Here is a 16688-nt window from a genome sequence, read left to right on the forward strand (position 1 = left end):
ATAGCTGAGAATCACGTCTCTTCTTTAAGTACTCTGAGTAAAAGGATAAATGCATCACGGTAGTTCAGGTACCATGTCACAGCTTCTATTTGCATCACACCCATTGTACAAGTGATCTTTGAAATGTTGCCTATATTTCACAGTGATTATAACAACATAAAAGCTGCTTATGAGGCTATGAAGAATGTGGCATGCCTAATCAATGAGCGAAAACGAAGATTGGAAAGCATAGACAAGATTGCACGTTGGCAAGTGTCTATAGTAGACTGGGAGGTAAGTGCCAGACCCTTTCCTGATATAAGGCACTGTGTACAGTACTTCATGTCCTCTACAGGGTCTGTCTGTCTGCATGAAAGGTAGTTGGTGGGTGTCTACGTTTCAGCTGGTCACTGCTCAGTTAAAAGTCCAGTTGCAGTGATTTTGTTACTGATTACCCTGTTTATCATTCAGGAAGAGCAGCAGGTGGTACATGAGCAGCTGTCTTTGAGATGACACTGACATGTAGGAAATGACAAAATGGATTTTTCTGTCATACTTGGACTGTGGAGTCTCATCCAGATTTGTGGTTATTTTATCAAACTTGAACCTGCTCCAGTGACTTTAACAGGTGTCCTCTTGATTTATGCTGAAAGAAGGCAGACCAGAATCACCTTTATTGTGTTTACCGATATGAGATCTATGGCATTTTCAGCTCTAATATTTAAAACACAATAAAATGGAGTTAAGACTTGATTAATGAAGTGAGGCTGATAAGGCACATGCTAAGATCTGAAATAGTTGTTTACTTACTTAAAGACTATATATCATCTTAGGGACCGGATGTGTTAGCCAGAAGCTCAGAACTGATCCACTCAGGAGAACTGACCAAAATATCAAAGCAAGGCAAAAGCCAGCAGAGGACTTTCTTCCTCTTTGACCATCAACTTGTGTTCTGTAAGAAGGACCTTCTGAGAAGGGACATCTTGTATTATAAGGATCGTATTGACATGGATGAGATGGAACTTGTGGACGCTGAGGATGGCAGAGACAAAGACTTTAACATTAATGTCAAGAATGCTTTTAAGATAATAAACAGAGCGACAGAAGAGGTTCATTTGTTTTGTGCAAAAAAGCAAGAGGATAAGAAGAGGTGGATGGAGGCATGTGAAAGTGAAAGGAGAAGAGTTCAAGAAGACAAGGAAATGGGTAAGTGCGAGGATTTCCTCTCTAAAAGGCAGTAAGAACAAAAGTTTTCCACTTTTTTTAATGCTTTGTGCAGATGTGCTCTCTGCATTCTGGGACTGTTGCCTCTTTGTTATCTGACATCACTTTTAGCTGTAGAAGTGAAAGCTGTTCAGGTGTGTTTGTGCTATCATTGTGGGCCATTCCATTCCATGTTACCATGTAATGCCTGGTAGGCAACACTGCTCCAGAAAACCCTGAGCTTGGGGAAACTCAAAAGGGGTAGCCACACAACAGTGGTGCCAGTGGCAGTGATAATGAGAAGATTTATTTTAATAGCACTAACACTTATTTGTGACTGGGTCATGCATTTCTGTGAAGCTGAGCACAAAGATTGTGAGGGCAGGTCTATAAGTACTATGGTACTTACACCAGTTTTGATGCAGGTGTCTTGAGCCAGAAGAAAGATGGTTGAGTAGAAATAGCCAATATCTGCCTGGTTTTGTGTGTGAAAGTAGTTTGGCCATTTTCTCCGTTACCCAGAAGACTGCTTGTTTTCCATAAATATATAACATATTTTTGGCGTAATTAAACACTTCCTTTAGCCAAAACCAGTGGAAAGTCGCCAGTATTCTCAACCTCAGGTTTAAATTTGTCTTGTTGATTTTGTAAGTTATCTCACTGGAGTTTGCATAAAGCCTCTAATCTAACTGCTCCGAGAAGAAATGCATACTCTTCAAATGGCATTTTACTTCTATTTTCAAAAACACTTTGGTGCGGGTCATTGTCTCCCAAACCATATCTCGCTTTTCTTAGCTTTTATGAATACATGTGAACAAAGCCCACATCCAGAAAATCCTCCTCCAAACCACTAATAGCAACCCTAAGAAAGTGGTCTGATCTCTGCTGATGAAACTGCTTTCATTATTTTTTTTCTTTTTTTGTCTGTTTCCTTGTTTCTATAAACGAAAAAAAAGCAGAATAAAATAACAGAAACCCCTCGTACCCCAAAATTATGGCTAACTGCTCCTTGTATGTTAATAGGCTGATTTGTGTGAAGTTCTCTATAAGTTCAGGCTAAAAGAGTAGAGGTAGTTTTAAAAGCATAGAGCTATGCAGCTATGCTTTTGAATTGCAGCTTTTGTGCTCTTCAAGTGCAGTTCAGGGAAGGGAGAGGCATCACATAAAGTGTAGTCTGCTCATGCTGGCATAACATACCCATGTGTCTTCAGGGCCATGTGTGCAGGGAGAGGAAAGTGAATAGCATGTCCACAGGCTCCAGATGATGCCAGATACTTGGCTGCCTTTGACGGTGGCTGTCTGGCTTCTCTGTACTCCGCACAGACCAGTCTTATACCTGTCACGCAGTAGTATATGGCATACTATTGAATCACGTAATTCATGCAAGTGTATAAATGAGTATGTGAGAAATTGGAGTGTGGGATCCAGCCCCAGGCTGATGGCAGCCCCAACCACATCACAGCCTCCTTTGGTCTGGCAGAGGATGGGATGCTCTGTCCTTAGGGTAGAGGGAATGTTGGCCTCCATACCCTTCTGCCATGTTTGCACTGCCAATGACAGTTCCTTGGCATGTTCAGGACATGCTGTATGAAGATGATGTCCACCCAGTATCTTGTTTGCTCAAGAACTGTGCAGAGGAGTTACAGTAGTTCCTTCTTTTTGCTATGCAAAAGCACCAAGTTTATACAAAAAAGGCTCATCTAAGATAATAGCGTGGAGTTTGCTCAGTGCACAGGAAACTTTTCCAGCTTTTAAAATCACATTTTTTATTCCACATGGATCATCAAATGAATTCATTAAATATGGGAAGTAAAAGCAACGATTAGATTAAATATTTTTATACCATGTCCTTTCTTTACTCTGTCTCATAGGAATGGAAATCTCAGAAAACCAGAAGAAACAAGCCATGCAGAACGCCCGTAAGTCAAGGCATGGGAAGATGAAAGGTAGGTGTTTAAGGATGGCGTTATGCTCCTATTTTATTCCAGTGTTTTTGTTCTCAGGAATAAGTACAGGGATTCAATTTCTGAAGCTTTTACCTTTTATCCTTGGGTTTACATGGAGATTGAGTTATTCACATTAGCCCAATTTCAAACTGAAATACCTTTGTGAGCTACCTACTAAGTCAGTTTCCCAGTCTCCTCTAGACAGTATGCTGCCATTATCTCTTTATTAGAGAAGAACAAGTGCTTCATTTATGGCTGTAGGAAAGTGTTTGCAGAGAGGAAATTAAAAATGAGTTACCATTTCCTTCCTTTGCTTTTATTCTGACAATTTATTCGTCAGTAATTCTGTGCCTTCTATTGAAAAGGCTTTAAGATACTTTAAGATAATTCTGGCTTTACTGACTACTGGATCTGTCCCATGATGCCGTGCTCAATTTTCCCCCTCATTGGTTATTTTGCTAGCTGTCTCATATACTTTCTTAAACTCCTCCTGTTTCAGGTGTAAGCTATAATGGGTGTCCTGTGCCTCCTCTACACCAGAGCTTGCATCCCATCCATCAGCGCCACATCACCGTGCCCACCAGCATCCCACAGCAGCAGGTCTTTGCCCTGGCAGAACCCAAGCGGAAGCCATCCCTTTTCTGGCATACCTTCAACAAACTCACCCCATTCAAAAAGTGAAGGACACCGGCATGAGGAGAGACTTACTCCAAGGAAAGACCTTGGAAAACCAGTTAAGCTTATTTAAGCTCAATGAATCTCCAGTTTTGGAGGAAAAACCATGGGCTCCCTTGAGCCAGAAATGCAACTTTGCCTAGAAGAATAATGAAGTGGCTCAGCACTGCTCTGAAGTAAATGTTGCCAAGTGTCAGCATTGCTAATGAAGAGCTGTTTCGGTTCTGACAAGGACAACTTACTGTTACTCTAAAGCAGCAGTATTTGGTCTGTTTCTTAGTTATGCTGAAGTAATGATAGAACTGTGCAGGTCATTGTAACATTTCATTTTTCTTAATCTTATGCTGATGGCCAAATTTAGTATAGAGAGGGGTTTTTCCTTAAGGGTATGTCAGCAAGGAGTCCTGGGGGAGTTTTCTCCTTTTGGAGAACCAAGCAGGAGCTGCCCATTAAAATCAGGTGGATAACATGCTGTTGCTGGCTTTGGTGGACCCTAATCCTTCCTGTCTTTTCCTATTAAATTGCCAAATGGCAGGAGAATGTCCCACGGGGCCTTATCATATTCCAGATTGGAACAGAGAAGTTTTTATTCTGTCATATAGAAACATGAACAGAGTGCAAAATGGACTACAAAGATGTGTGCATTTATTGCATACAAGTGGATACAAGAGGCGCCCAGGGCATCTCTGATTTCTTTCAGTCAGAGCAATATACTGCTTGCATGTATACTCTTCAGAATAGAGCTTTTATATCACTTTTTGTGCACTTCTTAGCCTGGGAGAACCTTCTTTATATTCCCAGTATGCTTATTTCTCTGTGAAAAAAGTTTGTTGTTTTTTTTTTTTTTTAATGGAGATAATGTGAATGTACAATGTCAGAGCTGACACAGTACGAGCTGACTGCTGACTGCTGGCTATGTTACGTAGCTCGCACGCTTTGTACTCATATAGCTTCACATGGAAAATGGATGAACGGCAATGGAAATGTCTCCATTAAGTTCTCAAAGCAGTCTGGATCCATGCTTCTACACAGGCAATCAACAATGAATTGTGACCAGATTTCTTCACAAAGAAAGAGAAGTCCTTACTGGGAGGGACAGAATAATTCTGTGGACCAAAGATGGATTTCTGTCTCAGTCATTGGTCTGTGCTGGAAGGGGAAGGATCTGGCTGGAGAGAAGTCAGCTCTAGTCAGCATCTGTGGTATGTGACCTGCATTGCTGTAAGTTGATTTGGGAGAATAACTTCTAAATGCCACCAAGAAGCAACAGGATCTCGCTATTTGCAGCACTGATCATTTCTACTCGCTAACTCAAAAGGATGACAAGACTTGGTAATATGGAAGGAAAAAAGGACTTCTTATGTTTCAGAACTGATTTGTTACGAATGTCTTTCAAATACTTTATCTTATGCTGCTGATTAGGGGCATTATCAGATCATGTATAGATCCAAGAGTATTCACTGACAGTGGACACAATCACCTTTGTAATGAATCTGTACTATATGAAGAACAAACAATGGGCTGGAGGCCAGGCATCTTAATAACAATGTAAAAAAAGCCTTATTTTAAACTTTTGCTCCTACTGCTGTTCTTACCTCTGTCTTTATACTTGTCATTGAAGCCCACAGTTCTGATGGTTTTCTGATTCTGTAACTTTCTGGCAACTTCTGCAAAGTGCAGGTTTGTAGTTTTGATTTTAAATGACGTCTTTGACAACAGTACATTTCAAATGCCTTGTGTATATAGCTCAGCAATAATGCAAAGTCTGGTGATGCTCAGACAAATTGTTCACTCCATAGTGAACTTCATTGCTTGTGCTTTTCCATAGTGATAGATGACGACCTGAAACAGTTAAGAACTGGAAATATGCACTGACATTTTCAACAGCCCAGCTTAAAGAAAGCGCACAAGAAGGATAGTGACAAAAGCTGGCTGGGTTCAGTTTTCGTGTTTAAAACAAGCTGTCTAAAAGATAATTCTAAGTGCTCAATTTAAACTGAATGAACCGACTTTCAAATGCCAGCAGGGATGCACGTCCTTCCGCATAACTGAGCAACTCTTCTGCTTCTTATGTACCTATTTTTATGGGAATATCCCATGTTCAGGCCTGCAAACCAAAGTGGTGCACATATCGTGGAAGGAGAGGTATTTCATATCCACATTTCGAAAGATTTGTTCTAGATATAAACACATCCAAAGCTGGATTGCAGTTCACACGCAGAAAACTTTCCCAGAGTGGCCTGATGACATTATGAGAGCTACTTTTACACATTTGTCTTCGATAAAAAGATTTTGGGATGTATCTTCTGTCACATCAGTGCCCATCAAGGCTCTTCCCATGTAGTAGTGCTGGTGCCTTAGCCCTAAAAATGAACAGAAATGTTTGTGTGTGGTCTTGGATGCACCAGGTTGTTTTGTTTTGCTTTGTTTTTTTCCTCAAGGAGAACTTAATTTCAGAATGAGAAAATGTTTCATGGTGCAGATTACTCAGGACAGTTTTATATATAGCACCCTACTTGTAGATGTGTTTTATAATATCCTCTGTGTCTTTCTTTGCAATCTTCAATAGATGAAGAGGCTACCAACACTGTATTTTATTGGGTTATGTATTTATTGGTCAAGGAATATGCTGGCTATGCAGCAAGACTGATAAAATACAAGGCAGGCCGAATTTAAACTACACCATAATCTTTTAGATGAATTACATTTAAATGAAAACACGCGATTACATTATCCAGCAAGTAAGGCAAATGTTTACTTGGGGATCAGTCTGATTTCAGAGTCTGGGGCTGCTAATAAAACATAAAATTTTCTGCTCTAGCACCTCTGTCCTTTAGCAGAACATGAAAGCCCTGACTCTCCTGATGACAAAACGTACCTTCGGAAAGCTGACTTTTCCATCACTTTTGTTTGCTATAAGTTACTGTCAGATGCTCTAAGGCAACTACTAAACATATCTGTGCCTCCTTTAGCTAAAGCACAGCCAGAGCCTTCCTGATGGCCTGCTGAGCAGACAACCTCAGACTTTTTGCATGAGATGCAGTAAAATGTAATTGTCCTCAAATGTGTTCCCACTGAGTTCGGATACTGCCAAACCATAATTGCATCTAACTGGGAACATTTGATGTATAAAATAATAAGATTGTTTTACAAGTGGCTCTCGCCATGCTAAATTTCACGTTGAGTTTTAGTGGTCAGAGTAGTGAAGGAGTTCAAAGACAGACTACTTCAATGTTCTGCGTTTTAGTTGTCTTTTGAAAATAATTAGAGCAGAGTTTTGAAGCCAAAGGTCTTTAGCCATAACAAACACAGTACCTTTCCTTGACCGCCTTTCTGCTTTTTTTCTACATGCGGCATCTGTGTGTAAGAGATGCCTTCCAAATGATCTCTAATTTAAAACTATTTGTTGTAAATACTAGGGATGACTTGCGTACGTATTTTATTTTGACAAAGTGTTTTGTAACATTTTCTCTTACATGCATTGCTTTGTGCATCTCACCATCTGTGTGCTGTTACATGTGTTGTAAATCAAGTGTCCTGGCTACGCAGCAGATGAGTTGGCTGTTGACAGCTGAAACACAATGTATAGGACTGCAGTGTCTTCATGTGTATTTGTTCTGAAGTAATTGCATTACAGTGTTTGTTTACTCTTGGAACGTTGTCAAATGGATCTATTTTCTGGAAATAAGTACAAACTTACATTCCCATTATTTTCCTCTCGTTGTACATGTTTTAATTAAATAATGTACAGCTGAAGTTCTTCAGCTATGTCTTATAAAACTTTATTGTACAGTTTTGAAAGTGTTGGACTTGTTCAATTGTCTACAAAATCTCTTTTGTGTGGGAAACATTTCTCAGCTGTCACATTTATTTTATTATTTTAAAGCAAAAAACACATCATACCATCTTCTGTTGGTTTTCTAGTGACAATGTCAGTACTTCCCACTACAAATTCATTTCAGCAAACTGCTGAGCCCGGTTGTGGGGCTGAACTCTTTGTTGTTCATGCAGAAACTATCCTCATTAAGATCCCAGAGATACACATCTACTGTCACAGAACCACAGAATGACCTGGGTTGGAAGAGACCTCAAGGATCATGTAGTTCCAACCCTCTGCCTGGCAGGGCCACCAAACATACACATTTACTAGATCATGTTGCCCAGGGCCCCGTCCAACCTGGCCTTGAACACCTCCAAGGACGGGGCATCCACAACCTCCCTGGGCAGCCTGTTCCAGGGCCTTGACCACTCTCCTAGTGAAGAACTTCCCCCTAACATCCAATCTAAATCTTCCCTCTTTTAACTTAAAACCATTTCCCCATGTCCTGCTATTGTCAGCCCTTTCCAAGAGTTTACTCCCCTCCTGGGTGTAAGTTCCCTTCAGGTATTGAAAGGCTGCAATGAGGTCACCCCGCAACCTTCTCTTCTCCAGGCTGAACAAACCCAACTCCCTCAGCCTGTCCTCACAGGGGAGGTGCTCCAGCCCCCTGATCATCTTCAGTCATTAGATACGCATCTACTGTCATTGTGCTTTGCCTTGTCCTAGCAGCCTGCTCCTTCAGTACCCCTTGGAAGCAAATTCAAATGCAGCCACTCTATTAATAAAACTGTGGCAAACAGGATGGTGACTTAAGCCCTGTGGTTTAGGTGGTTTATATTCTGTTTTCTTTGGAACAAATGCAGATCCCAGGAAAAGAGTTCACCCAAAAGGCGTGCTGTGTAGAATGTACGTGGTTCAGTTCGCTGCCCTGGCTAGTGAAGAAAAGTTTTTTGTATCTCATCACTGTTGCAGAAGGGAGCACATCTGAATGGCATGCATGTGTCCTTCCTGCTCAAGGCCATGTTAAATATGGTTTCACCAAGACACAATAGCTTCAACAAAATAATCTTTTCATGAAAAATAGTTTGGTGAACTCAGAAGATTGCAAAGTAGTTGGGCTTCCTTTCAGTGCTCAAGCTGTTGTATCTAGTTCTTGTTTCACCTCAAAGCTGCCAGTTTCCAGGCCTCCAAGTGCCACTGCTGGACAAGATTTGTGTTGAACACTAAAGGGTCAGAGCAAAACACATAATGTGAGCACTGAGTGAGGCCCTTATGACTTTGGAGATACGCACTCATATAGTTGGATATATCTTTGTTTTAATAACTATATATCCCGTGGTCATTACTGTCATGCTCAGCCCTGACAAAGGTAATTATCAAAGGAATCAGTCTAAAAAACTATATCTGCATTTCCTGCCACTCAGATGCAACACTGTTTAAGAATGAATGATGACCTTTTCTGCACATCTATTTCCAAGGCTTCTTCTGTGTGACAGGGATGGAAGCATTTGTCTTTCTTGGTTCTGCACTCAAGAAAACCAACAGAAAAGCATCAAATTGGATTAATAGTGCTGGGCTAAGGGGTAAAGAGATAACACTGTTGTGGCACTCATTTCTTCACATTAAGCCTCACAAAAATTTGGCTGCAGAAGTGGGTTTGTTCAGTCTGGAGAAGAGGAGGCTCAGGGGAAACCTTATTGTTCTCTACATCTACCTGGAAGGAGGTTGTAGGGAGGTAGGGGTTCACCTCTTCTCTCATGCAAGCAGTGATAAGACTAGAAGGAATGGCTTCAAGTTGCACCACAGGAGAATCAGGTTGGACATTAGGAAATACTACTTCTCCAATAGAGTGGTCAGGCTGGAATGAGCTGCCCAGGGAGGTGTTCAAGGAACATTTGGGACACAATTTAGTGAGAACAATTGGTGATAAGTGGATGGTTGGACTGAATGATCTTGTAGGTCTATTCCAACCCTGGTGATTCTGATTCAAGGAGAGCAGCTAATTACAGAATGCCCTTTTCCTCATCATAAAGCTTGTAATATTTTTTATTACCACGGGGTGGTGGTGAAGATCTTAGTGAAAACCATTCACTGCTCAGTTGTGCTCTGGCTTTTTAAAAATACTATTCAATGGACAGACCCGGTCTGTCAAATGTTTGCAGAGTGGGAACCACCCCAGACACAAGGTTTTCGATCACCTGCAATGACCAGGGTGAACTGAGGCCACTTCTTATATCATTAACTCCTTTTACTAACGGTTTTCACCCTTCACTGTTCATGATCAGCGTTTATGGAGCTGATGTTACTCTCAGCAGTTTCACTAATGTCAAGAAGATGCAACGAAGCATCAAGTTATGGCTTCTTAAAAGTTGGGTACCAGTCACAAATTCAGAGGCACGATAACTGTGACCAATCCTTCAAACAGCGATGGAGAGCTTGACAACTACACATGAAAAGCTCCTTGCCATAGAATTTCTTTACTTAACCCAGCCTTGTTACTTCTTTTCTATAATCACCTAATATTTGAAATGCCACATTCATGGTTTTAATTTTGTTTTAATTTCTATACTCCTTTTGTCCCTACTTCCATCATAAATTGCTAACCAACCTTCTTAAGTTTCTTTCACTAAAATAATGCTATGAGACCTGCCTTCCTTCCATCCTACAAACTTAAATAACATATTTGTACAATAGAACAGGCATATCAAGGCTTCATCAGTTCACTTTAACAATTTTATTTCGCATAACCGTGGCAAAAGCTGAAGTACAGAGCACTTCAGCTTACTATTGGAATTAACAGAGAGATTCCAGTTTAGCCCTCTGTTTTAATTATTGAACAGCTCTCAAAATGAAACCACTGACCTTTGTGAATGTAGTGACCAAACAAGTGCTTGTCCTCAAGGCATATATCTGGAGCCTGCATTCCCTTACAGGAAGCTTTTATGCAATACTGAAAGATGCCCAAGAAGGCTGCAAGTACAAAGTGAATGAGGTAAGACCAAAGATATGATATGTACACTGATGATGATGATATCGCTATTGTGTGGTGAGAAGTGCATGTAAGGGGGTGAAATGCTTAGGCACAAAACACTCCCCTTGAGCAACTGGGAATGGAATTTCTTTGTGGGAGGACAAGGACTGTCAGACTTGGGGTAATTCATATATTAACAGCATCATATATTAACAGCACTTCTTCCTTTTACTCTCCTGTAGATTTCTTTGACTGCCGCAAACTTGGGAATATTTTGGAAAACAGAAGGAAATATTAAAGGATATGTCCCAGATGTAGGGCTATCCTACCCTAAACTGAACGAATGTTTAAATTGAATATTCCTACCAAGGTGCAATTATAGTTAATGAGAATATAGTGGTGTCTCTCTTATGTGGTACCTGTGTCATTTGAAATGGTGACAGTGATGGTTAGTATTTCAAAAGGAAATTGACCTTAGCTTTAAATTCTTGTTCATGAAAGAGATAATTTAAAAGCCAATTACTTAAAATGTACTAATTCTGACTACCATTAACCTCCATACACTAAGCTTCCGTGCATTAGTTATTTAAGGATAATAGCACCAAATAAAATAGATACTAATTTTGTTGCTATTTCATTTTTATCCCTCTTTTTAACCTCTTCCCACTAATTACTCTTATAAAGAGTAATTGGTGAGCACAGTTCCTGTTCAGTAGACCTTTCTTAAAAGCCATAAAAGAGAGTAAGGGCTCTCTAATGAAAGCGTAAAAATAAGCTGGAATTTATGAAGCATAGTTAAATGTGAGGGGGAGAACTAGACTAAAGATCTGCTTTTGCTAAAAAATTCTTATTCGATTCCTCACATCTTTGTCCTCATCTCACTCTGCTTCAGCTCTGGCCCTCTGTGAGGTCATTCAACTTATTAACCCAGAAAAAAACTAACTGTGATAAAAGAGAAAAAAACAACAACAACAACAAATACTGTTGTTTTGTGCCAAGTTAATGGATTGAATCACCTTAGCTCACCTCCTGCAGGCACCACAGCCAGCTCGTGGGAGATGAGAGGTACAAACTTGCAGCCATGAGCAGTCATGGAAAAATGCAGATGGGGAACACCTGTTTCTTCTCAGTTGTGAGCTGCCTGACTGGCTCAGTTATATTATTTTTCCCTTAAAAAGCTGTTAGATAAAAACTGAGTTATTAATGGCCAACACTACCTGATCTGGAGACCTGAGAGAAGAGGTATGTTGGCGTCAAATGCGTAGGGTAGTTTTTATCAAGTCTTTCAGAAAGGAAGGAGTGAGCTGGAAGCTGTAGAAAAGCTTCTGCCGGGCTGCAGCGGCCATGAAGCAGCTCCTATGCAGGTGCTGCTCTGACCAGGGGAATGTAGAAATTATGATTAAGATTGCCTGTGTGTTATATATAGTCTAAACAATAGCTCAGAGGAAGAGGTCGTTGTACGAACCCTTGTGCATGAGTGTGTATGGTCACTGCTTTTACTCGAATCAACCCGCCAGGGCTTGAAATCTTGCCTGTGCCCTTGGCTGTAGGACAGCAACAACAGCACGCTTCCATGTGGACCTGCCAGACATTAGAGTTTCGAATTGGTCAGAGTAAATCAGATCACTAGAAGTGTGATGATCAATTCTGCTTTTATATTACGATCTTGAAATACAGTTTAACATCAACCACATTCACAAGATCTGTGCTTTGTCAGTACTCTGGTGGTTTAAACAGAACAGGGAAACTCAGTGGGAGGTACTGAGCTGTTGGTTGCAGGCTACATCCTGAGGACAGAAGGGTAGCCCTCAGCTTCCCCAGAGCTTTGGTGATTTTCAGCTGCTCACCATCTACCTGCATCAGTATCTCTGTGGACTCTCCTTGCAGAGGTACTTCCACTGGTCACACTGTATAAGAAAATGTGACACAGAACCCATACAACAAAGGTATGTCTGATATTCCCATTAAATTTTTATTGGAAATAAAACCCAGCAGTGTCAAGGATGGTATTTAGTGCTATATAGAGACCTGTAAATAAAAAAAAGAAACAACAGATATGTTGAAAGCCTATTTCTTTTTTTTTTTTCTCCCTCTCTCCCCAGCACTGTTCTTGGGCTCACAAGCTAAATATGAGGGGAAAAAACAGTCAGACAAACTTAAGCAAATTAACTTTTCCTCTCTTCCATCTTTCAGCCAAGATCATTTAACCCATCTAAAGAATGAAAAGCTGGATTATACTGCTGGCTATTGCAGTCAGCACAGAAGAAGCACAAAAGCAGGATATCTGTACCCAAGCATATCCTGGCATTCCTGGCAATCCTGGACACAATGGCATACCTGGTCGTGATGGACGTGATGGCTCTAAAGGCGACAAGGGGGACACAGGTACTGTGTTCAACACAAATAGCTGCAAGTACAAATGAGCTTGCTATTAGTTTCCCAAAGATGCCTGGTACCCTGCATTAATAGATTACTCCAGCTAGCCCTCAGAAAATATCTCAGACTTCCATCACCTTCCTGTTTGAGGATGGAGATATGAGATAAGACCTAATGAAAGCAAAATAGGTAATACTATAGAGAGGTCAGGCCCAAGGGACAAAAACAGCTTCAAAGATGAAATTCTTTACTTTCTGTTCTGGGAATATTTTCAGGTCTACTTGAACATTTTGAAGCCTGTAAATATATTTCTGCATCTTTAGAATAGCAACTATACTTTCAGAAAAAAATCAAGCCTGATTAAAAGGGAAAAAAAGATCAGTGTAGTAAGAAATGTGCAGAGGTAACAAGGCTTCTCTTTATTACCAACACTTTGCATTTGTAAGACTTGATTCAGAGTGTGCCTACTTGCTGTAACATAAGCACCAGTACAGTGAAGGGCAGGAAAGGACAATATCTAAGAAATGGTGTAGGATTTGTGCTTGCTGTAGTAGAGATTTGCATATAATACTGAAGACAGGAAATCTTCTCAGCCTAAAGGCAGTAACTCCTGTGGTAATTTAAACCTCAGGATAAGGCTGCCCTTTGCATCCATGCTGCATCAAGGCCAGGGATCTATCAGGGGATGAACTCACAGACATGTATGTGGACAGATACTTCATCAGAAGTGTCACAAGTCCAGAATGTAAAACACAGAACAAACACAAATCTGCTTCGTATTTGCTCACAAATTTTTGTAGAAGAGCTTTCCCCCAACAGGCTTTTGGTCAGGTCAGCAACTGTGTGGCACCAGACAGTGGGCATCACGGTTTAATGCATAAACCTGTCATGAACAGTCTCACTGCATGCACAAATCAATCCAGATTGAAACTGTGCCAGGTTGAAACCCTTCTGCCATCCTAATCTTGCAGACTGTGACTCACAGCTTTTGGGGTCGTGTTTTTTTTTTTTTTTTTTTTTTTTTTTTTTTTTTTTTTTTCAGTGGAGTACATAACCCAGTACATAAAACAAACTGAGGTCAACAGGCTGCAAGAAATTAACTTGAAGTGTGCTACAATGTTTTACTATGCCTTTTAAGCCAAAGGAAATGCCTGCCCTAATAGAGTTACTGGTGCAATCACAAACCAAAAGCTAATGAATCACTTTCTTTGCCAGGAAAGCCCATGCCTCCACAGGAAGTGAATGCTGCAAATCAGTGCTGAAGGTGTAGCTTGATGTGCATTTATTTGGTGGTATATGATGGTGTAGGCAGGAACCTCTGCTACACCTTGTTGCCACCCCTTCATTCCCTTCTCCAGTACACCACAACTCTTTGTGTGCCTACACAGTAAATTAGATCAGCTGAAAAAGTGTTGGTTATAGCACTTACAGTTTGGGTAAGAAAGAGTTACCTGCTGCTTACTGTCTGCTCTGGGCCACTGACAGTCAGGACTATCCACTTTTACAGTGAGAGTGGGTCAAGTCTCTTCTCACTGGTGACAAGTGACAGAACGAGGGGAAATGGCCTCAAGTTGTGCCAGGGCAAGTTTAGGTTGGATATTAGGAAGAACTTGTTTACAGAAAGGGTGGTTAGGTACTGGAATAGGCTCCCCAGGGAGGTGGTTGAATCGCCATCCCTGGTTGTGTTTAAGAGCCGTTTGGATGTGGTGCTCAGGGATATGATTTAGTGGAGGGTTTTTAGAGATAGGGTACTGGTTATGCTGTGGTTGGACTTGATGATCTTCAAGGTCTTTACCAACCTGGGTAATTCTATGATTCCATGATTCAGCATTTACCTCAGTGTCTGCTGAATAGTTACTTTGAACTTGTTGATAAAGGAATTTACAGGACTCTGTCAGGCAACCCCTTAAGTGCTCTTTCTGTTTTCAGTGCCCTTGTCTTGCTTAAAATTAAAACAATCCATCAGCTTATTAGGCAGATAAAGTTAATTGCCATGCTAAATAAAGGGATTAAAAGCGAATGCTTCCTTCAAATCTACAGACAATATTATTCTACACTGATATTTCATCACCATTGGCAAATGCCTGCAGATGTCTTTTCTTAGGGGGCAGTTAATCGCTATTTTACTTTGAGGTTTTTGTTAGCCAACTCTGAATAGAAATGATCAGAGAATGATTCAAATCCCATTTTTCTGGTAATACAGTTGTTTATGAAGATCTGTCTTTTATTTCTGTATTAGGTGAAGCAGGACTTCCTGGATCTCCAGGGAAAGATGGTGCAAATGGAGAAAAAGGCCAAAAAGGTCAGAGAAGGAGCACTTCAGTTTGTTAGTTGGCTATGGGTTTATGAGCATTGGACATACTATACACTTGGGCGACACTGCGACCCCCAAGGGCCACAGGGCACCCTGTAGACTAACCACACCTTCCTTTCTTTGAGCTTATTCTTATTGCTTTCAGCAAGGGCCCCTGTCTTCTATTGTAATAGCAGGCTTTTCTGTCTTATCCTGAACTCACCTGTATGAAGCACTGTATGTATGGTGAGCATGGTATATATGGTGGTGACATACACATATGTTTTTGTGCTGAAACTCATGTTATGACTCACTAATCCATTGGACTTTTTTTTCCCCACTTAGGAGCCAATGGGACTGTTGAAGAGAAGGGGAACAAAGGAGATAAAGGAGAAAGAGGACGACCTGGGAAACTAGGACCAAAAGGAGTTATAGGGTCAGTGGGTTACAAAGGTCAGAAGGGAGAGCTGGGACTGCAAGGACAAAAGGGTTTAAAAGGAGACATTGGGCCCATAGGTCCAAAAGGGACGAAAGGTGAAATTGGCTATCCTGGAATAATTGGTTTGCCAGGGCCAGTTGGCCCCACTGGTAATCCGGGTCCTAAAGGTAATACTGGAGATCTGGGGCCACCGGGTAGTCCAGGAATTCAGGGGGAAAGAGGCTTGAAAGGAGACAGAGGAGACAAGGGGAACACAGGTGCCCCAGCAGTTCTGCCAAGGAGTGCTTTCAGTGTAGGACTTACAGCTGCCACCAAGTTTCCTCCCCACAGTCACCCCATCAAGTTCGACAAGGTCTTTTATAACGGCCTTAATGACTATAACTCAGTTACTGGCAAATTCACCTGCAAATTCTCTGGTGTTTACTATTTCACCTACCACATCACTGTGTACTCGAGGAACGTCCGAGTAGCTCTAGTCAAAAACGGGATCAAGATGTTGCACACCATGGATGGATACCAGGGTGCTGAGGACCAGGCGTCGGGAGCCGCCATCCTTCAACTCCGGGCAGGAGATGAGGTGTGGCTGCAGGCTCACCGAGGAGAGACCTTCAACGGGCTGTTTGCGGATGCTGACGATGATACCACCTTCACTGGGTTCCTCCTGTTCAGCACCTCTGAGATGGTGGAACCCACAGCATGAAGCCACGCTGTTAATCTGTGACTTTGGGTGAACTGTTTTCTGACTTCTGCTCATCCAAATCTTACTGTTCAAAGTCCTGGAGGTTCTGTATGAAACTCACAGAATCACAGAATGACCCGGGTTGGAAGGGACCTCAAGGATCATGTAGTTCCAACCCCCCTGCCTGACAGGGCCACCAAACATACACATTTACTAGATCAGGTTGCCCAGGGCCCTGTCCAACCTGGTCTTGAACACCTCCAAGGACGGGGCATCCACAACCTCCCTGGGCAGCCTGTTCCAGGGC

General features: G+C 41.4%; 2 protein-coding genes across 10 annotated transcripts in view; both read left to right on the top strand.

Annotated features, from left to right (window-relative positions):
* SPATA13 (spermatogenesis associated 13) overlaps positions 1-7604 on the top strand; it is a 130366-nt gene extending 122762 nt beyond the window's left edge. For 6 of the 7 annotated variants that reach the window (XM_015852092.2, XM_032442162.1, XM_032442163.1 and 3 more), the window contains 4 exons: positions 144-273; positions 813-1185; positions 3054-3128; positions 3628-7604. In XM_015852092.2, coding sequence (XP_015707578.1) covers positions 144-273; positions 813-1185; positions 3054-3128; positions 3628-3809 — 760 coding nt within the window. In that variant the 3' untranslated portion in view covers positions 3810-7604. The remainder of the gene's footprint in view (positions 1-143; positions 274-812; positions 1186-3053; positions 3129-3627) is intronic. The other variant, XM_015852095.2, reaches the window with a different exon arrangement.
* A 2319-nt stretch (positions 7605-9923) lies between these two features.
* LOC107308299 (complement C1q and tumor necrosis factor-related protein 9A-like) lies at positions 9924-16421 on the top strand. Of its 3 annotated transcripts, none has more exons than XM_015852090.2 (4): positions 9924-10615; positions 12788-12979; positions 15210-15272; positions 15609-16421. In XM_015852090.2, the coding sequence occupies exons 2-4, from the start codon at positions 12814-12816 to the stop codon at positions 16400-16402; spliced, it is 1023 nt and encodes a 340-aa protein (XP_015707576.1). In that variant the 5' UTR covers positions 9924-10615; positions 12788-12813; the 3' UTR covers positions 16403-16421. The 3 variants fall into 3 exon arrangements, with proteins under 3 accessions (XP_015707576.1, XP_032298055.1, XP_015707577.1); XM_032442164.1 differs by lacking the exon at positions 9924-10615 and adding an exon at positions 10639-11836; XM_015852091.2 differs by lacking the exon at positions 9924-10615 and adding an exon at positions 11860-12540.
* Positions 16422-16688: the final 267 nt, after the last annotated feature.

The sequence above is a fragment of the Coturnix japonica genome, chromosome 1 (assembly GCF_001577835.2).
Source record: "Coturnix japonica isolate 7356 chromosome 1, Coturnix japonica 2.1, whole genome shotgun sequence".
Lineage (NCBI taxonomy): Eukaryota > Metazoa > Chordata > Aves > Galliformes > Phasianidae > Coturnix > Coturnix japonica.

Bases quoted from the DNA above. Each gene is read 5' to 3' on its own strand.
- LOC107308299 (XM_015852090.2), top strand. From the start codon at position 12,814: ATGAAAAGCTGGATTATACTGCTGGCTATTGCAGTCAGCACAGAAGAA. The intron at 12,980-15,209 runs GTACTGTGTTCA...TTTCTGTATTAG, and splicing joins AGGCGACAAGGGGGACACAG to GTGAAGCAGGACTTCCTGGA. The intron at 15,273-15,608 runs GTCAGAGAAGGA...TTCCCCACTTAG, and splicing joins TGGAGAAAAAGGCCAAAAAG to GAGCCAATGGGACTGTTGAA.